Source organism: Nelumbo lutea, chromosome 2 (assembly GCF_056320005.1).
Source record: "Nelumbo lutea isolate HS-2025 chromosome 2, American lotus-T2T, whole genome shotgun sequence".
Lineage (NCBI taxonomy): Eukaryota > Viridiplantae > Streptophyta > Magnoliopsida > Proteales > Nelumbonaceae > Nelumbo > Nelumbo lutea.
In genome coordinates, this window is record NC_142685.1 from 103,060,904 (window position 1) to 103,080,928 (window position 20,025).

The window sequence follows — 20,025 nt, forward strand, 5'->3', positions numbered from 1 at the left end:
GCCTTGGCACCTTGAAAACTATGGGTGTGTCTATGCTTCTTTTATCATTTTATAAAATATCATTCCATATTTTTTCATATTTTACAATTCTTCCATCATGTCTATAATTTTTATAATATTTCCGTACGATATTTTCAACCTTTTTGACATGTTTCCTATATTCAGACGACCAACATTTCCACTAACACCAACATTTTAAACCTTAATATTCCCTAGGTCCTATTGAAAGTTCAAAACTTCCAAAATGATTAATCATATAGATTTCCAAAGTCAATTAAGGGTGGAAAACTCCAATATATTATACATTCAACATTCAACTTGTTCAATGTGGAGGTGAAAGAAAATTGGGTAAATGTGGTGGACAATATTAAAAGGTTAGTAACATAGTTGTCAAGGCAACAAGGTGCCCTTTGAGGCTCACCTTGCCTAATCACCAAGTAGTTTTCTACTTCCTACTATAAAATATTTTTTTATTCATTCTTTTTTGAGATTATAATTATAAAATAGACATTATTAAACTAAAATATCAATTTGTGTGTTTATATACTAATTTCTTTTTATTATTTTCTTATTTATTAGGGTTTAATCAACAGAAACATTGCTAAATGCTGTATTGAACCCTCAAAGACTTAAAAACCTGAACTAATAAGTAAGGAAGAACTTAAAATTTTATCTAATCAGCACATTTTCCTCTTCCATATATTCTTCTTCTTCTTCTTCTTCTTCTACTACTACTACTACCAATACTTTTTATTTTCTTCTTTTCCTATAAGAAAAATAAGGGTCCAGCCCCTTTATGTTTTTAATTTTATTTTGCTTCTCTCTTTTCTTCTCATGAGTATGTTGATTTTCTATACTTTAATATGAAATATATACTTTTTTTATGAAAATAATGAATAATTATTAAAGAAATATGGTTATTGTACCTAGGGAACTGCCCTAGGATCTATATTTCATCGCTTAGGCAATGCCTAGGCGACTAGGTGACAAGGCGCCCCCCAGTCACCTAGCCTTGCCTTGGCACCTTGAAAACTAATGGTTAGTAAGGAAAGTTTTTCTTGGAAAAAATGCCAGTTTAAATGGAGAACTTTCTTCTTGGTCACTTTTAATATCAGTACATAATTCATTTTCCTTTTCCAAAGTAGTTAGCTGTATAAAAAAATGAAGTAGATATTTGATTTGAACACACTAATATGCTACAATGATCAAAATATTATTCTAGACAAAAGTATCTCATGGTGACCATCAATGGAAAATATTGTAGAAAGAATGGGGAAAGAGAGAATGAGAGAACAGGTTACAACATTCAGGAAATGCTTATACTGGCAGTTGGATATTTTTTCTTGACACAGTCCAGAATTTGTTACCAGTCAAATAACAAAATATCAAATCTGGAGTTACATTTGTTGGTATATGCTACAGTTCTCTCTTTTTCTATATATTGTGGATTCATTTGAACATACTTTTTTTTATTTTTCTATTCATAAAATGTTACCCATTTGATCTCAATACATTTAAGTTTTAAATCATGTGGGGAGGGGGTTAGCTTCAAAACCTAACAAGACAAAATCTGAAGAGATCAACTAGCAAACAAGAAATGAAAAGATAAACCATATGAAAAAGTGAACAGAAAGTAAAACAAATAAATTGATAAAAAAATTCTGAATTGATCTTACGTTATCAAATTCAGCAGATATATGGGAGTATTCACCCATGAACCAAACCTGGGCATCAAATGAAGAAGAAAGAAATATGAGTAGATGTACCAAATGACAAGACAGCCTCAATACATACAGTATATAGTGATGTAATAATGACATGTAAATGGAATAAAAGAAGATGCAAAATAATATCAAACCAATCCATAATGTTGGAGCATTCAAATTTTATTATGCCTGCCTGAAGCATATCTCTCATTGAGAATTTTATTAGGGACTTGTGTAATATCTACCTCGTTGGATCTACATCTTAATTTGGATATTTATAGAGTTAATATAAAACAACTCTCTCATTTAAGAGAGTAGAGATAGTTTTGTAGTTTGAAGACCCAGTTCTCTCTTTTCTCTCAAGTGACCATTCTTCTTAAAAAACAACCTAGTTCTAGGAAACCTTAGATATCTGAGAACTCTTTCTACAACTTCTAAGTGGGCAATTTTAGTAAAATGCATATACTGGTTGAGTACACTCACAACATAAGAAATATCTGGTCTGGTCATAGATTAGTACAAAAGTCTTCCAACAATTCTCTAGTTTGCTTAACATCCTTCATAGAATCACTGCCATTCACTCAGTTTACGATTTAGGTAAATTGGAGTGTCAATAAGCTTTGACCCTAACTTCACCATTTCTCCCAATAGATCCAGGATGTATTTCCTTTCAGAAATGAAGATTCCTTCTTGTGAACAAGCAACTTCAGTTCCAAGGAAATAAGATAAGGGGCCCATATTCTTTACTTCAAACTGAGTCACCAAGAACTCTTTTAGTCTCTGGATCTCTGGGATCTAATCACTTATAATCATTGTGTCATCATTCATCAACATATACTATCAATACTGCAATCTTTCCTTGCTCCCTTCTCACAAAGAGTGTGTGATCTGATTGACACTGTTTAAAACATATTTGCTGAACAACTAAATGAAATCTACTAAACCAAGCCCTCGGTGATTGCTTCAAACCATATGAAAATTTCTTTAACTTATACTTTCACTTCACTACCTTGAGCACAAAAACTAGGAGTTTGAAGCATATATTCTTCTTCCAAACCATAATTCAAGAAAGCGTTGTTGATATCCAACTAATGAAGTTCCCAATCCAGGTTAGCTACTAAAGAAAGGACTCTAATATAATTCATTTTGGCCATAGGAGTAAATGTCTCTTCATAGTCAACTTCATATACCTATGTGAACCCTTTTGCTACCAACTGAGCTTTGTATCTCTCCACTATACCATTTGACCTGTGTTTTACTGTGAACACCCATTTACATCCTACTGGTCCATTCTTTTGTAATGCATTAATCTCTTCTTTCATTGAATCTGTCCATTGAGGAAATAGAGCCTTTGTGACACTTTTAGGGATGGACACATTGTCATGAAAGAAAGGCACAAAAAGCAGGTGGGATATTTTTATATGAAATGTAATATGAAATAGAATGATTGGTGGTACACAACCTCACACCCTTCCTCTTGGCAATAGAGAAGTCTATATCATTAGTAGTAGAAATGTCAATGTTAATAGGACCAAGGGTGTCAATAGGAATAATGGTACCTGGTTGTAGCAGCTCTACCCCTAGAAAGTCCGATGATATTGGTTGCACGACATTAGGCTATTCCATGGCTCTTGAACTTTTCTAATCCTTACGATGATAGAAGAAGACACTAAAGCAAAGAAGATCAAAAGAGGAGGAAGTAGAACCTAAGTTAGTTTCTCCTCAACCAAACTTTCCTCCTAAAGAGAAATGGAAAAGAAAGGGTTCAAATTAAAAAATGATACATCCATAAAGATATAATACTTATGGCAAACAAAACCAAAGCATTTAAAGCCTTTTTGGGTGGAAGGATCACCAAGAAAGATACAACGAATAGCCTTGGGGTCCACCTTACTGTTAAACAGTGTATTCCCTTAGCTCCAATCAAATTGATGTACTGATGCATTTATTGTAAATGAATAAAAGTACATAATTGTTTCATGTTATGATTGGTTGTTTCTGTATAATTACCCTTAAACTGGACACTTATGAGACTCATGTTAGTTTAGAATGTTTTCAGCTATTGAATAGACTTGGGAGAGTTTATCCTGTCAAGGCTAACACTAATGTGCTGCTAAGAAGGTTAGGGCAGCCTGCCTTAGTTGCCAAGGTTAAACCCGAAGCACATGTAATGTGTGTTTGTTTGAAACATTAAACCCATACCAATTTCCCCTTGGAGACTAATGGGAAAAACTGAAAAGTTATACCTGACCCCTAGACTCAATTATGGTACTGCATAGGGTGTTGGATTGGACTATCTTTGATATGTTAATCAATGAGATCCTTTGGGGGTCAAAACTTGGGTATGTTGGTGCAGTCTGAGAATTCACTCGAGTGGATGATCATAGTGACAGGATCAACCCCTTTATTGGACAAAATGGTTTATTAGGACTATACTTTCTCTAATGGAAACTAAAACTGTCGACAGTCGATTTCAAACTTGTTTGAGATTTGTTTTGCACAATATATTTATATGGTAATATATATATATATATATATATATATATATATATATATATATATTATGTTTTAAGAAAAAAATGTTTGCAAAAAGGTTTTAATTCTTGGGACCCATCCGAGCAGGGAGTGTTGCACCTTGTAGCTAGGGGAGATGCCCTTCCCTGTTAAGTAGTGTTTGATCATTATGGGCTGAGGGGTTAAGTGTAAGAGACCATTTAGGGATGTTTACCTGATGGGATATATCCAACTTAAGCCCATTGTCTTTGCTTCATAGGATGGCTGGACTCAATGATCATTTAATGTAAATGTTGGGCCCATTAAAAGCCCATACTAATGGGAGGGGTTCACTGTACTTGATAGTGAATTCGGCCAGACTTTTTTATAGGGGCTAGGCTGAACCCATATGGGCTTATGTAGGGTCATTGCTGGGGGCCTACGCTATACAAAGTGAACTAAATGGGCCAGCAACTACTTAGGGACGTGAATCACTTGCTTAATGGGCCTAAAGCCCTTGATTAATTAGATTAATCAAGATGTCACATGACAGCTTAAACAGTCATGTGACTTGGGTGAATATGGGTTTGGATAAGGGTTGGAGGACCCATAAGGATAAAAAGATAAGTCTTATCCACTTAGAGAGTCTAAATCCAAATATAGATTTGGATAACCTCCTAATCAGATTAGGAGTGGTGCTCCTTAAGGTTTATAAATAGAGAGGGGGCAAGCTGCTCCAATTATCCATCTGCTCTTAGTTTTCTCTCTCTGCTCTTGTCGCCCTAAAACCCTAGTTCGACCTCCCCTTTCTTGGACTGATATTGATCAGATCCTTCTCTGAATTTTGCAAGAAAATATCAGAGAAAAACTATGCTCTCCTCCCTAGTTCGATCCAAGGTGTTGGATTGCAGTTTTGTTGAAAACTACGTTGTTGAACCGGCTTCTTCTCAAGCTACGCCATCTTCAGTGGAAGTTGGTTTTGGTATTCTCTTTGGGCATGAACTACCACTTTGGGAGCTACATTTGTGGAATTTGTATCAGGTATACTTCTCCCTTTCTATTGGTTTCAAATCTAGTCCAACTTTGATGAAAGAATGATCCTAGGAAAGATAGTTTTTCTAAAACTAGGAATACGATTACCGAAAGGGTAAAAGAAAATTTTTGAAATTTCTCCCAACCATATAGCATGGTTTGGCCATTTATATGATGGATTTCTCCTTCCTTAACTTAACATGGGTGGAGGACAAGTCATGAACAAAACATCAACAACCGAAGACACACACAGGGGAATAGTGAAGCTTTAGGAAACAAGAGTTGGTGTGGGGCCTTGTACTCTAACAACTAGGAAGGCATATGGTTGATAACATATGTAATAGAAAAAAAAAATCCATCCAAAAACTCTTGAGAACATGCATGTGTAATAACATGCACCAGGCATCTTAAAGAAAATGATGGTTCTTCCTTTCTACAACACCATTTTGTTGGAGGGGTTCTTGCACATGAACTTTGATGAAGAGTACTACAAGAAGTAAAAAATCTGTCAAGTAACTATGGAAATACCCTTGCATTGTTTGATTGAAAGGATTATTTTTTAGTTTGAAACTAGGTGAAAATCATACATTGAAAATCTTGCACAATCTTTGGTACTTTGTCTCTTGAATGCATTGGATAAACCCATGTGTAGCAGGAATAGTCATCAATAAATGTGATGAATAATTTATATCCAATCTTGGATGGAATAGTAGTAGGACCCAACACATTAGAATACACAATGTGAAAAGGAAAATCCAATCTTTTACATCTTATTGGAAAAGAGCTTCTACAATGCTTACTTAACTGACATGTTTGACACTATAACTCAGACATTGACACAAACTTAAACAATTCAGGAAGCATAATTTTCAAAGACTCAAAAGAGAAATGACGAAGACAATTGTGCCACAAGTAGGCATGACTCATAAGGGGCTGACTTTTAGACTCTATAGCCACAAGACTAGCTTTATTCTCTAGTATGTAGAGACCATCTGCCAAGTTTCCTCTACCAATCGTCCTCCTGAAGGCTAGATCCTAAAACACACAAGAATGAGGTACAAAGGTCACTAAACATTCAAGGTATGGGTGATTCTAGTAATAGATAACAAGTTAATAGGTAAGTTAGGAACATGAAGTACATTTGAAATAGCAAAGCCAAATGCTAGAGAAATAGTATCTCGACCAGCTATGGAAGAGAAAGAACCATCAAGAAGTCTCACCTTTTCTCTGCTAGAAAGAACGGTATAGGACTGAGACAAAGAGGACGTACCAATCATGTGGTTGGAAGCTCCAAAATCGATAATCTATGGTGATTCCGAAGTTTGAGAGGAAACATGGAAAGTAGAGGCAGTGTAATGTAGAGCAAAGGAAGTCGAAGGGTGGACCCAAAATCCATTTGTTGAAGGGCCCTACCATATAGCTCCAAATGGTTAAGGAAAGCATTAATGAAATCTTCTGTAGAATCCAAACCAAATGAATACTCTTAAGATGTGTTCATAGAAGAACTAGTTGTTTGCTCCTAAGAAGCCACAATAGCAGAGACAAACTTTTTTTGACTAGTGGAATGATCTTGATACTGAGGATTTGGTTTCATGTTCTTTTCCAGTGCTGATTTCTTACTCAGTTCTTGATCCCACTTTGGTTTTCCAACTAGATTCTAGAAACTTTCATGTGCATGTCTGGGTCACTAATAGTGAGTTCACCACAATTTATCTCTCTCATCCACTTTCCTTATATTGTATCAAGGCAAACACTTCACTGATGGAAGGAAGATCCTTACTACCTAATATTTGAACCCTATTTATTAAGTTCATATACTGAATTCAGCCCAAGTAACTGGCAAACGCACTGCTGAGAAATAGGGGCTTTATAGGCTTTAGAATCCTTATTACTTTCCCATTCAATGCTCTAATAATAGTCAAATTCCTTCCAAATGGAGGAGAGGGCAGAATAGTAGGTTTACAAACTCCATTCCCCCATTTGCATGTATAAGACAGCTTGCATCTGATACATTCTAGCGTAATGTCTCTGTTCAAAGTATGTAGGTTTCACCTGTTCCCAAATCTCATATGTCATCATTGCCCACATAAAGTTTTGTTTGATTGATGGGCCATTAGAACTACACCCTAGCTGCTTCATTTCACACTGAGTTCCCAGAAAAATCACTATACACCAAACAATACCTTCCCCGTACCGATTGAGTACTTCCAGGTCTATACAAAAAGCTTCACAGCACCAGTCCACAGTGTTCACCACACTACAAGGTCATATGAGACCTACTGAGGATACTTTCCACGTTATAGAGGGATCATACAATCCACAAGATATTTCTAATCTCCTTCACAACATCAGATTTAGATTTTTGGGTTTTCTTGGCACACAACTAAGAAGAAAATATAAAAAGAAAAAAAGAAAAGGAGGGGGCCCTACGGTTGTCTCATATCAGATTTGTAAGCTATAGTTATCTTCCAATCCAAGAGAACAAGAAAAAAGGGAAAAGATAAAGTCTCGATTTGCTTTTCAGGACCCCACCTGCTCTGGTACCATATTATCAAAGTTAAAAAGAGAGAGAAGGAGAGAAGAGAAGAGGGAGATAAGAGAGAAGAAAGAATGAAAGCCAAGAGTCAGGCTGGAGGCACCTTTATTAGAATATATACTTGGGCAAAAATACATCTAATAAAAGAACATAAAAAGGACAATAATTCCCTTACATATCACACATACAAAAATACACAACACCAATGTGGGGATAAACAACTTTTGTGTCTCTTTCTTTGAAGAAAATCACTTGTCTGGAAAACTTCCCAACAAAAAATTCACAATCCTTGGTGGGTTAGGCTTACACTAAAGGAGGTGTCCAAATTCTGCTACCTTCCTTTGTAGGGTCCAGGAAAATCCCTCTAAGGATACCTAGAAGTGTCAAGGGCTATCCAATCCTCTGTATTTGATAGCCCTTCTCAAACCCAAGTTCCATCCAAAACCAGAATTAGAGTTTGAAGTTACAAGGAAGGTGGACATAGGTTCATTTTTATAGTTAGAGATAGCAAACCGAGAAGGAAATTGGTCTTTCATAGGAGAATCCCCAACCCAAACCTATTCCCAAAAATTAATTAGGTTACTTGAGTGCAAATCATACCTTTTCCAAGGAGAAAACAAAGGCAAATTCAATGCTATGATAGTAGTCAAATTCATTCCAAATGGAGGAGAGGGCAGAATAGTAAGTTGATAAAATCTATTCCCCCATTTTCATGTAGAAGACTCTACCTGCAACTCATACATTCTAGCGTAATGTCTCTGTTCAAAGTATGTAGATTTCGCCTGCCCCCAAATCTCATATGTTGTCTCTGCCCACATAAAGTTCTGTTTGATTGATAGGCCATTAGAACTATACCCTAGCTGCTTCGTTTTACACTAGATTCCCAGAAAAATTACTGTATGCCAAACAGTACCTTCCCGATACTGATTGAGTACTTTCAGGTCTGTATGAAAAGCTTCACAACACCAGTCCACAGTGTTCACCACACAATAAGGTCATACGAGACCTATTGAGGATACTTTCCACGTTATGAAGGGATCATGCAATCCACAAGAGATTTCTGATTTCCTTCACAACATCAGATTTAGATTTCGGGGTTTTCTTGGCACACGACTAAGAAGAAAATATAAAAAGAAAAAAGAAAAGGAGGGGGCCCTACAGTTGTCTCAGATCAGATTTATAAGCTGTAGCTATCTTCCAAACCAAGAGAACAAGAAGAAAGGGAAAAGATAAAGTCTCGATCTGCTTTTCAGGACCCCACTTGCTCTGACACTGTATTATCAAAGTTAAAAAGAGAGAAAAGGAGAGAAGAGAAGAGAGAAGAAGAAAGAAGAAAGAATGAGAGCCAAAAGTCGGGCTAGAGGCACCTTTATTAGAATATATACTAGGGCAACAATACATCTAATAAAAAAACATGAAAAGGACAACAATGCCCCTACATACCATACATAGAAAAATACACAACATCAATGTGGGGATAAATAAATTTTGGGTCTCTTCCTTGGAAGAAAATCACTTTGTGTTGATTCTTTCTAGGAAAGCTTCACAACAAAAAATTCACAATCCTTGGTGTCAAGGTGCTATCCAAATTCTGCTATCTTCCTTTGTAGGGTTCAGGAAAATCCCTTCAAGGATACCCAGAAATGTCCAGGTGCTATCCAATTCTCTGTCCTTGATAGCCCTTCTCAAACCCCAATTCCATCCAAAACCAAAACTAGAGTTTGAAGGTACAAGGAAGGTGGACATAGGTTCATTTTTATAGTTAGAGATAGCAAACCAAGAAGGAAATTGGTCTTTCATAGGAGAATCCCCAACCCAAACCTGTTCCAAAAAATTAATGAGGTTACTTGAGTGCAAATCATACCTTATCCAAGGAGAAAAAAATGGCAAATTAGCATGGATGTCTTTAAAGGGTGAGGCTCTTGTAGTCCTAGCAAGAATTCCAAGATCCAATCCATTTTTTACAAGCCCATGAATACTAGCCACTATCTTAGCCCACAACTTTTTCTGTAAGAAACCTCAACATCCACATTCCCTGTAAATCCAAGTTTCTCTTTCTAATATTCCCAATGTCAAGACCACCAAACTTCTTACATCTTCTCACCACCTTCCAACCAACCCTATGGTTTCTTTTCATCTCTCTTGGCTCCCAAAGAAAGTCTCACTAACTTTTCCAACTTGCGAGACACCCCTACTGGAATCTTGAACACCGACAAAAGATAGACAAGCAAATTAGCTAGGGTGGACCTAATTAGTGTGATTCAATCTCTCTGGCAGATAATTTTTCCTCCAAGAAGAAAGTCTCTTCTCAATCTCTCCTCAACCAAATTCTAAAAAGTACATTTCTTAAGATCATCTCTTAGAGGTAGACCTAGATAATTCAAAGGCCAATTTGAAATTGCACATCTTAAGGTGTCTGTACACTCTTGAGTCTCCTCTTCACCCATGTTAACTCCCACTATAAAACTTTGCTCTAAGTTCACCTCAAGGTTTGACATTTTCTCAAATTGTTGTATAGAAAGTTTCAAATTCTTTATCCAACATATGTCACCTCTATATAAATCAATTGTATCTATAAATTGCAAATAAGTAAGTGTGATCTCCTCCCTACCTATTCTCCACCATCTTACCAAATTTGTTGAATCTACTCTAGAAATCAATCTATCCAATACATTTACAACCAAAGTGAAGAAAAGGAGCTTCTTGTCTTATTCCTCTCAAAGTTAGAGAAAAGTCCACCACTATTCCACTCACCAGTACCGAGTAGTGACAACTCCCAACACACGATCTCTAAACCCAAAGCTTACCATCACCTTTAGTAGAAAAAAAAAACCAATCCATTTGATCATACACTTTTTCTAGATCTAGTTCACATACCACTCCCTTATTCCCTGATTTTTTTTTTAAATCCTCTACATTATCATTTGAAATTAAAATTTGGTCCACTATCTGTCTCCCTTTCGCAAAAGCTCGTTGATTAGGTGCAATAATAGTAGGAGAATTTGTCTAATCCTAAGGAACAACACCTCTGAAATGATCTTGTACAAGCTATTAAACAAGCTAATTGGCCTAAAATCTCTAAATTGGATAGCATCTCCCTTCTTCGAAGCCAAGGCAATGAAAGTGGAATTCAAAAACTAGCAAGTACTTTTCTAATATATCCCAACAATCTTGGTAAAATGCCATTATAAAATCATTTGGGCCTGATTCTTTTGATTCATACATAGAAAACCCCGCTTTCTTTATTTTCTTCAATTCAAATATTCTTTCTCACCACTCCCTATCCTTTGTTCCTAAACTCAACCAATCCAAACTTTCTAATCACACCCTACCATTTAATGGTCTTCTAGAGATAGATTTGAAATGATGCACATAAGCCCCTACATTCTCATTCTGTTGGGACAAGGTTGGCCCCTCAACTTCTAACCTTAAATAAATTTTTTTCTTCTTCTACAATTTGCCACAACATGAGAAAATTTGGTAGCCTTATCTCCCTCCTTAACTATTTGCACCTTGATTTTTGATTGAAGCTAAGGGCATACAAAACTGTCTAACACCAGTTAATTTCCTCATTGTGCAGATAATCCTCTAGCAGTTTTCTCAATCTCCACATTTGCTCCCTGATTCCTTCAAGAAATCCCCTTCCTTCTTTCAATTCCAATTTCTCAGTTTGCTTAATCACATTTTTTCTTTCTTTCTTCTAACCTTCCAAAATTCAAAAGGTTCTATTCCTTAATTTTATCCTTACAAGAATTGAAGCTTCTTGTGGATTCTCATTCTTCCCTATTTCAATGAAGGATAACTAGGCATCCATCACTCATTAACTTCCTTAATGAATCCTGGGTGGTAAAGATGTGATATTGTCCTTCAAATCTAATAATTAAACTTGATTACAACAACAAAAGAAAAAGAAAAAGAGGTGATTACAACAGAAGAAAGAAGATGGAGAAGAAGAAGAGAAAGGAGAAGAGAGTTTGATGGTTTCCTCCTCTCTCTCTTAATCTTTTATAAAACTCACTTAGCTATGACTAATTACATCTCAAATGAGCATAGATGTCAATCTGGCCGAGTCATAGAGAGATATAGCAACTTCCCAAGCAGTCTTTGGAACACTCCCTTATTAGACAACAATTCACCATCAGTAGCAGAAAGCTTGTGATTTAAGTCTATAGGGGTGGAGGCCAGTTTAACACCAAATTTACTAGTCTCTACAAGAAGATCAAGAACATACTTGCATTGAGAAATGAAGATACCATCATTAGATCTAGTAACTTCAATTCCTAAGAAATATCTGAGATCCCACAAATCTTTGATCTTAAACTTAGTGTTAAGAAACCTTTTGAACTTAACCACTTCCTGGGTGTCATTACCAATAACCACAATGTCATCAATATAAACAATCAAAAAGGTGAACAAGGAATTACTTCTCTTCACAAATAAAGTATGATCAGATTGAGTCTGTGTGTAACCAAAAGAAACAAGGGTAGCTCTAAATCTCTCAAACCAAGCTCTAGGAGAATGTTTGAGACTATAAAGGGACTTCTTCAATTTACACACATTCCCTTGCATTTCCTTTCCATATAGTCCTAGAGGTAAAGACATATAGACCTCTTCATGTAGGTCTCCTTTCAAAAAGGCATTTTTAACATCAAATTGATGAATGGGTCAACCAAAGGTAGCAGCTAGAGATAATAAAACTCGAACTGAAGTCATTTTAGCCATAGGAGAAAAGATCTTAAGGTAATCAATACCATACATCTAAGTGCAACCTTTAGCAACCAATCGAGCCTTAAACCTCTCAACAATACCATCATAATGATACTTGATAGTGAACACCCATTTACAACCAACTGGTTCCTTCCCCTCAGGTAGGTCCACAATATCCTAGGTATGGTTCATATGCAAAGCATTTAGCTCAGTCATCATAGCATCCCTCTGTTCTGGTTTGGATAAGGCTTCTGGTATGGACTTGGGAATCACGTGTAGAAATGGAGGCATGGAAAGAATAATAGGTTGGGGAAAGAGGGCTATAGGACAATGTTTGGAAATACAATGTGTTGTACACTTCCGCTTGCCTTTGCAAAAGGAAATAGGAAGGTCAAGGTCTGGGAGGATAGCAGATGGGTTAGAGGAAGGATGACCTATGACCTCAGTAGTGATAGGAGGTGCATTATGCTCTATTGAAGGAGTGCAAACAACTTTCCTATACTTGAGTTTTTGTCTTGGGTACCACTTTTGAACAATAGGATGTGAAGGAAACGTTGGAGGATGAGAAGGAGGAGGGGGAGCAGGAACATATGAAGGGGACATAATGGATGGTACAACAGAAGTAGATGACTCCACAAAAGACTTAATAGGAACTGAAAGAGGAATAGCCGATGACATAGCAAATGGATCCTCGGAATTCTCCCCCTTAGGATAAGTACAAAAGAAAGGAATAAACTCAATAAATGTGACATCCCTTGTAGTGATTTAAAAGGTGCACCTAAGCACATAGGCGAGGTGCATTTTAGGGTAAGCGCCTCACCGAGGTCCTAGGCGCAGCCCTTTTAAAAGGCACACACTTGGTGTGCCTTGCGCCTTAGCCTAAGCGTGCACCTTTTGAAAATTTAATGCTTTTTTGCTTTTTCTGAATTTTTTGATATTATGTTTCATATTTTTTATAAATATTATGTCTTCAACTTATAAGCTCTTGCAACATTCGACTTCTGAGAATATATTTCAATGGCATTGTCTTAAATCTCCTTGGCAGAAGTCATCTAGAGGTAATGCTGGCTTATGTGAGGCTACATAAAGTTGACTAACCACTCAATCACTATGTAGTCCTCCTGAATCCATTTTTCATACTTAGGGTCTATCTCTGTAGGTTTCTCCTTATTGCTTGTGAGATACCCCAGTTTACCTCTACTACAAATATAAATCCATATAGATTGTGCTCAGGCTAGATAATTGGACCAACCCCGGATATCGGAATCTACTTCATTTCACTTCTAGATTGCTCCATTATTCAAACAAAAAAAAAACTGGTTTTTCACTCTTTATGGACCTAATTGAGGTCGACTTAATACCAAAAAGTTCAAAAACTAGGGTTTCACTGCACTTGACTCAACGGAAAAACGAGAAAAAAGGAAGCCGCTCCTACCAGAGCTTCCCAACCTTCTTCAAACCACAACCACCCCCTTTTGGTAATCAAAAGAGACCTCCCAAGCCCTAAGAGCCACATCCAATCTCCTTATCCTGTAACTTGAAATCTCTTTAGTTGGCTAGGGTTTTGTGTAGAAAAATAACATCTCCACTTCACGGCACTATTGAACAGATCTAACTCTCTAAACTCTCTACTAACTAGGCAAATAGTCCTCTGAATGATTGGATGTGAAAGCTTATCTTTCCATACACTCTTCTAATTGAAGGGTGTATGGGAAAAGAAAAGAGAAAAAAAGAAGAGGGAAAAACTACTTTAATACCAAGATGTGAATCTATCCTTCAAATCTACTAATTAAACCTGATTACAACAGTAACGGAAAAAGAAAAAGGAAAAGAGGTTATTACGACAGAAGAAAGAAGAAGATGGAGAAGAAGAAGAGAAAGGAGAAGAGAGTTTGATGGTTTCCACCTCTCTCTCTCTTAATGACTAATTACATCTCTTCCCTTAAGTGGGCGGCCAACACATAAATAACTTAAAAGAAAAACAAAACAAGTTAACAGGCCCATGAAAAGACCCATCAACACATAAAATGTAAACATGATGCTACTTAAAACATAAACAGGTACTAGGACCCATTCGACCTAGTCTCTCTAAGGTACAACTGTAGGCTTTCAAATTTGAATGGAGAAGGCCCAACATTCCTCAAACCACTATTGGCCAATGATCTAATGTTAGCCTTGGAAGTGCTCTAGAGGCTAAGTTCCTCCAATGCTCTCCCAGCCTGCCAAAAAGAGAAACCTATCCAACTTTTCATTGGAGATTGGACGAAGTTACTATGCAAAAGTGGGATCTCTTTAAGCACGAAGGCATCCACAAACTAGTTAAAATTTCTCGTGCTTGTTGTCACTCTTCGTCTAGGGATGTGGGTTTCTTTTGGAAATTTTTACATTGAAATAACCTCTTACACACCATGGTCCTTCCCAAAAACCCCTAATATCTCCCAATTCTTTCCACATTTGTTTCCTCTCTTTATAATCATTGGGACCATAGACATTTGTTAAAACCCATTCAAACCCATCCTCTACCTACCTAAATTTCAGATATACTAAGAATTTACCTATTAACTCCTCCATCTCTACTAGCACATTACTTTTCCACAATGTCACTATATCCCTTGAAGATCTCCAAGAAGGGGCAACTGTCCAATTAATCCCCCTAGCTCACCAATCACTTGTGGCCCAATTAATCCCCCTTGCACCATTTGGATTGAATCTTTTAAGCACTTCTTTAATCAGTTCCCTTTTTCTTGTACTCCCCAATCCCCTCACATTCGAACTAATCAATCACATTCTAACCTTATCTCTTAGCCCCTTCCTACAGCTGATTTCTACTTAACCCTTTCCTTTTGTCCCCTTTTACACCAAATTGTTTATCTCTGTTGTTAGATTTAAATTGTTTCTTATTCATGCTGTTACAATGCTGTCAACCAAGACTACTGTTAGCATGTTCTTTCCTTTATGTTTTAAGGTGTGCCGCTAGGGACCTACTTGCAATTTCTCTATTTTTTATTTTTGTTATAACAATAAAAGATATGCTGGGCATCGCCAACACCTTTTCTTTTGACTCTCACATCCTTCCTCTTCTTCTTCTCCTCTCCTTTCTTTTCTTCTCTCTTTTCTTCTTCTTTTCTTGTAAGATTACATGGTATCAGAGGACAACTCTGGGCAATAAGAGTTTTGTTTTTTCCTTTGAGAAGTATCCACTCAACCCAGGCGTTAATTTTCTTGAACTGTGAAGACAAAAAAGCTAATTGGACTGATCAGAAATACTTCTTGTCGCTTCTTTAGGGTTCTTCCTTGGTTGTAGCACTAAGGTAACCCTAGTTGGTGGAGGCCGATATTGTGAAGCTTCTCTTTCTCCTTCGGCTGATGCTGTGAAGAGATAAAATTTCCTTTTTTGACCTTCAGTTGATGCTGTGAAGGCTGGTTGTGTTTTTTGCACTTTCGTACAAGTGCTATATAGGGGTGTGTGATGCCCTTTGTCCAGGTATGTGTTGTGTTTAAAATTGGTGTGTGAAGTGTGAAGTTTACAACAATATACTTCTTCTTCCTGGACTGTTTATGTACTACAAGTATCCCTTAAGTAGTGTGTGGTATTTTGTGTTCATCTCCTTGTCACATGTGGAATATTGATTCCAGGGCCTCAAATTACATGACTGGGGACTCCTTTGGTCAGTCTCCTAAACCTAGAACCATTGACAACCATATTATTACTACTAATGGTGATTTTCTACATGTATATGGTTATAGTGATAAACCTGACTCCGCCCCTATTGATGTGAATCATAAACTCTCAGCTAATTATGGAGAACTTTTGGCTGATAGGGGAGTGTTTCAAAGATTATTAGGGAAAGTTCTTTATCTATGTATGACTGGTCAAGGCATTTCATACGCTGTGAGTGTAATCAGTTAGTTATTTGCTAAACATGGCTACATGAAGGTAAAAGCATATACAAAAGCTGATTGGGCAGGTAATGTGGATGATAGGAGTTCCATGTTAAGCTATTGTGCTATGGTAGTCAGGGATGTTGTTTCCTAGAGAAGTAAAAAACAGTTAGTGGTCGCTAGATCTATAGCTGAGGTAGAGTATAATGACAAGCCACTGATGTTGTACTGTGATAACCAATCTGCTATTAACATTGCCCACAACCCAATTTAGTATAATAAAACTAAGTACATTGAGGTAGACAGACACTTTATGCGGGAGAGAGTGGCTTCAAGACAGTTGTGGCTTCCTTTCATTGCATTAGAAGAACAACTAGCAGATTTTCTGACTAAGGGAGTTCCGAAAGCAAAATGTCAACATTATGTAAGCAAGCTAGGCATGATTGACATCTACTCCGCTTGAGAGGGAGTGTAGTGAGAAAGGCCGAAAGCAAAGCATCAATATTATGTGTTAAGTTTATGCTCTTTTAGTTATGGGCCTCTTTTGTTTTGTTTTATTATTTCTTTAGTGTTGGCTGCCCCATTAAGGGCATACAAGGAATTGTACTTAGTATTGAATTAAGAGAATAAAAAACATCTTGGGGGCCTAGAGAGAGGATTGAACTCTTTTCTTTTCTCTTCCCTTCTCTTTTTCTTCCACAAACCTCTGCTAAAACCTTTCTTCCTTTTTCCTTTTTTTTTTCTTTCTCTATATATTCTGAATTATTGCAAGTGCATTTCACAATTGTGTTTTTCAAAACATGAAATCTTGGAAGGTGATTGGGAGTGGACATGAGGCAAATGGGATATGCCTAAACAAAGTCAAGTATCACCTCATAGAACAACTTTTGGTTCTAATGTGTCAGAGTCAATCAGTCGCATTATGTTATGTCGTCATTGTTATTAGACCTATATTTAATCAAATAAATAAAGTAAAACACATGGTTGATCAACCAAGAAGATAAGTAATAGAGAAAAGAAGAAGAATACGAATAGAATAGGGATAACTATCTATTTTTAAGAGAGACACAACTGTCACCCCTATATGTTTATATTCATAATGAAATAAAATTACAAAGTTACCCCTAATAAAACAATTTGAGAACAGAGACAAAAAAGAACTAAAAAGAGAGGAAAAAGACTAAAATAGCCCTATGAAGAACATTGTATTTTAACACTCCCACTCAAGTTAGAGTGTATATATCATACAACTCCAACTTGTTACAGATATATTTCATCTGAATACCACTCAATAGATTAACTAGTTATCTTACAAAGTGTCAATCCACCTCTATGTGTTTAGTCCTCTCATGATATACTAGATTAGAGGATATACGAATGGCTGCTTGGTTGTTACAAAATAGCTTAATGGGAGTTATGATTGATATTTCCATTTCTTATAACAGTTGTTTCAACCACACCAACTCACATGTAGTGTGAGCCATGGCTTTGTACTCAGCCTCAATACTACTCTTAGACACCAAATTCTACTTCTTGCTTTTCTAAATAATCAAATTTCCTGCCAAAAATGTGCAGTAACCAGTTGTTGATTTCTTGTTAGTAACTAAGCCCATTAAGTAATTGACCAAAAGACACATTAAGGAAACATACCAGCTTGGGCCTAGTACCTTTTGAGTTGTCTTGCACATCCAACCCTAACTGGCTCTTAAGAATACCGAGACCATCTAGCCCACTTTTATCACCGAAAGAATACACGTGTTTAACCCTTATCCCTTTTTTAACTTTGTCCCTTGAAAATACCTTGTTGTCCCTAGGAGGAAGCATCCCATTGTTTGCCAACCAACAAACTACTTTCCAATTTTGATGAACTCTTTTCATGACCCAAGGTAGGAGATTGTTCATCTTCCGAGATTGGCACTTCCTTTCTGCTTCTTTTTCCTCCCATTCTCTTTGTACCACCTGTAAACCCCTTAGCCAACTCATCATCTTCAACCTTGGAGTAGCCCTTCCACAGCGTCACTATGCCTTCCACAACAACCCAGACCTTCCTCTATCGATCTTCAATCCATAGGTCACAATAGTGAGGGAGGCACTTCAATTCCACTCCAGTTAATATGGACTTCATTGCATACAAGTCGTTGAAGCAGTAATCCTTTAGCAATCCACCTATCACATTCGAACATAATTTGTACCATTAAGTTTGACCAACGCCATTTGGACAGCCATGAAATCAGGTTGCACCATCACTTGTTTTGGATTCAATGCCAAAAGTTATTTCTGCAACACACTCCCATGTAGAAAGCCTTCCAAAGTCAACAAGAGCACACAATTGACTTAACTATTAATTTGGAAACATCAACAACATAGCCACAACCCCTTAATCCCGAACATCAACACAAGAAACCCTTCTACAAGTCAACCAACCTCACCATTCATAGAAACTAACCCACCAAGCATAGACAACGGTCATCTGATCTGCACATTCACAGTCCCTCTTTGAACTGACAAATAGAGGGAGTCTAATACACCACCAAAAAACTAATTGACAATGCAACTTAAGGCATGGAAGCCTCCTAACCCTCTAGGCGGTCAGTCCTTTTTCGTTTTATACCTTCCTTTCACATTTTATTAACAAAAAACTTCAACCGATGTTGTCTCAAGCATCCTTCACAGCTGCAATCGAGCAAGTCGATCAACTATGCTGTAGGCGATCAGTCTTTTTTGGTTTTTCACCTTCCTTTCACCATTTTTTAAAAGAAAATTAAACTGATGTTGTCTCAAGTGTCCTTCACAAATGCAATCAAGTAGGTCAACCAACTATGCTCTGATACCATGTTATCATACCTATATTTAATCAAATAAATAAAGGAAAACACCTGGCCTTTTAACCAGGAAAAGAAGTAATAGAGAAGAAGAGAAGAAGAAAAAGAATACGAAGAGAACAGGGCTAACAGTTTGTTAAGAGAGATAGAACTACAACCCCTATTTGTTTATTTTCATAATGAAACAAAATTACATAATAACTCCTGATAAAATAATTTGAGAATTCATAATCAAGTAAAAATTACAAAAATTACCCCTAATAAAATAATTTGAGAACAAAGACAATATAGAACTAAAAAGTGTGAGGGAAAAGACTAAAATAACCTACAAAGAACAATGTATTTTAACAATTATCTTTTGGGTTGTGTTTTTTTTGTTCGTTGAGTCTTTTCGTTCCAAAACTCAAATTTATGTCTTTAACGACTATGAGTGCACCAAAAAGTTCAAAGAGGAAGAGAAAAGAGATCATCATCCGAAAATAGAAGCTAAAAGGGATTTTGAAACCTAGAACGCGAGAAGGCATATGGTTTATCAAATATATAGCTAGAAGAACAACATCCCCCCAAAATTTAACTGGAACATGAGATGCAAAGAAGAGGCTTCTAGTAAACAACATGGCAGATCTTCTTTTCCACCACTTCATTCTATTTTGAAGTGTAGGAACAAGAACTCTGATGAATAGCAATAAAGATATCAAAGTAGGATGAAAGGTTCTTCTCAAAATATTCATTACCATTATTAGATCAGAATAAGTTCATGAAATTTCTGCACAATAGTTGGTACTTCATTTTGGGATCTCATAAGGTAAATCTAAGTATAGCGAGAAAAATCATCAATGAAAAAGAT

At 36.6% G+C, this 20,025-nt stretch overlaps 1 protein-coding gene across 4 annotated transcripts in view; it reads right to left on the minus strand.

The window, feature by feature from the left end:
* LOC148872420 (protein SEMI-ROLLED LEAF 2-like) overlaps positions 1-20,025 on the minus strand; it is a 144,896-nt gene that overhangs the window by 60,169 nt on the left and 64,702 nt on the right. For all 4 annotated transcript variants that reach the window (XR_016106491.1, XR_016106490.1, XM_088967339.1 and 1 more), the window contains one exon: positions 1,677-1,724. Coding sequence is in view for 2 of the 4 variants with exons in the window: in XM_088967339.1 (XP_088823465.1) it covers positions 1,677-1,724 (48 nt within the window). In the remaining 2 variants the exon portion in view is untranslated. The remainder of the gene's footprint in view (positions 1-1,676; positions 1,725-20,025) is intronic.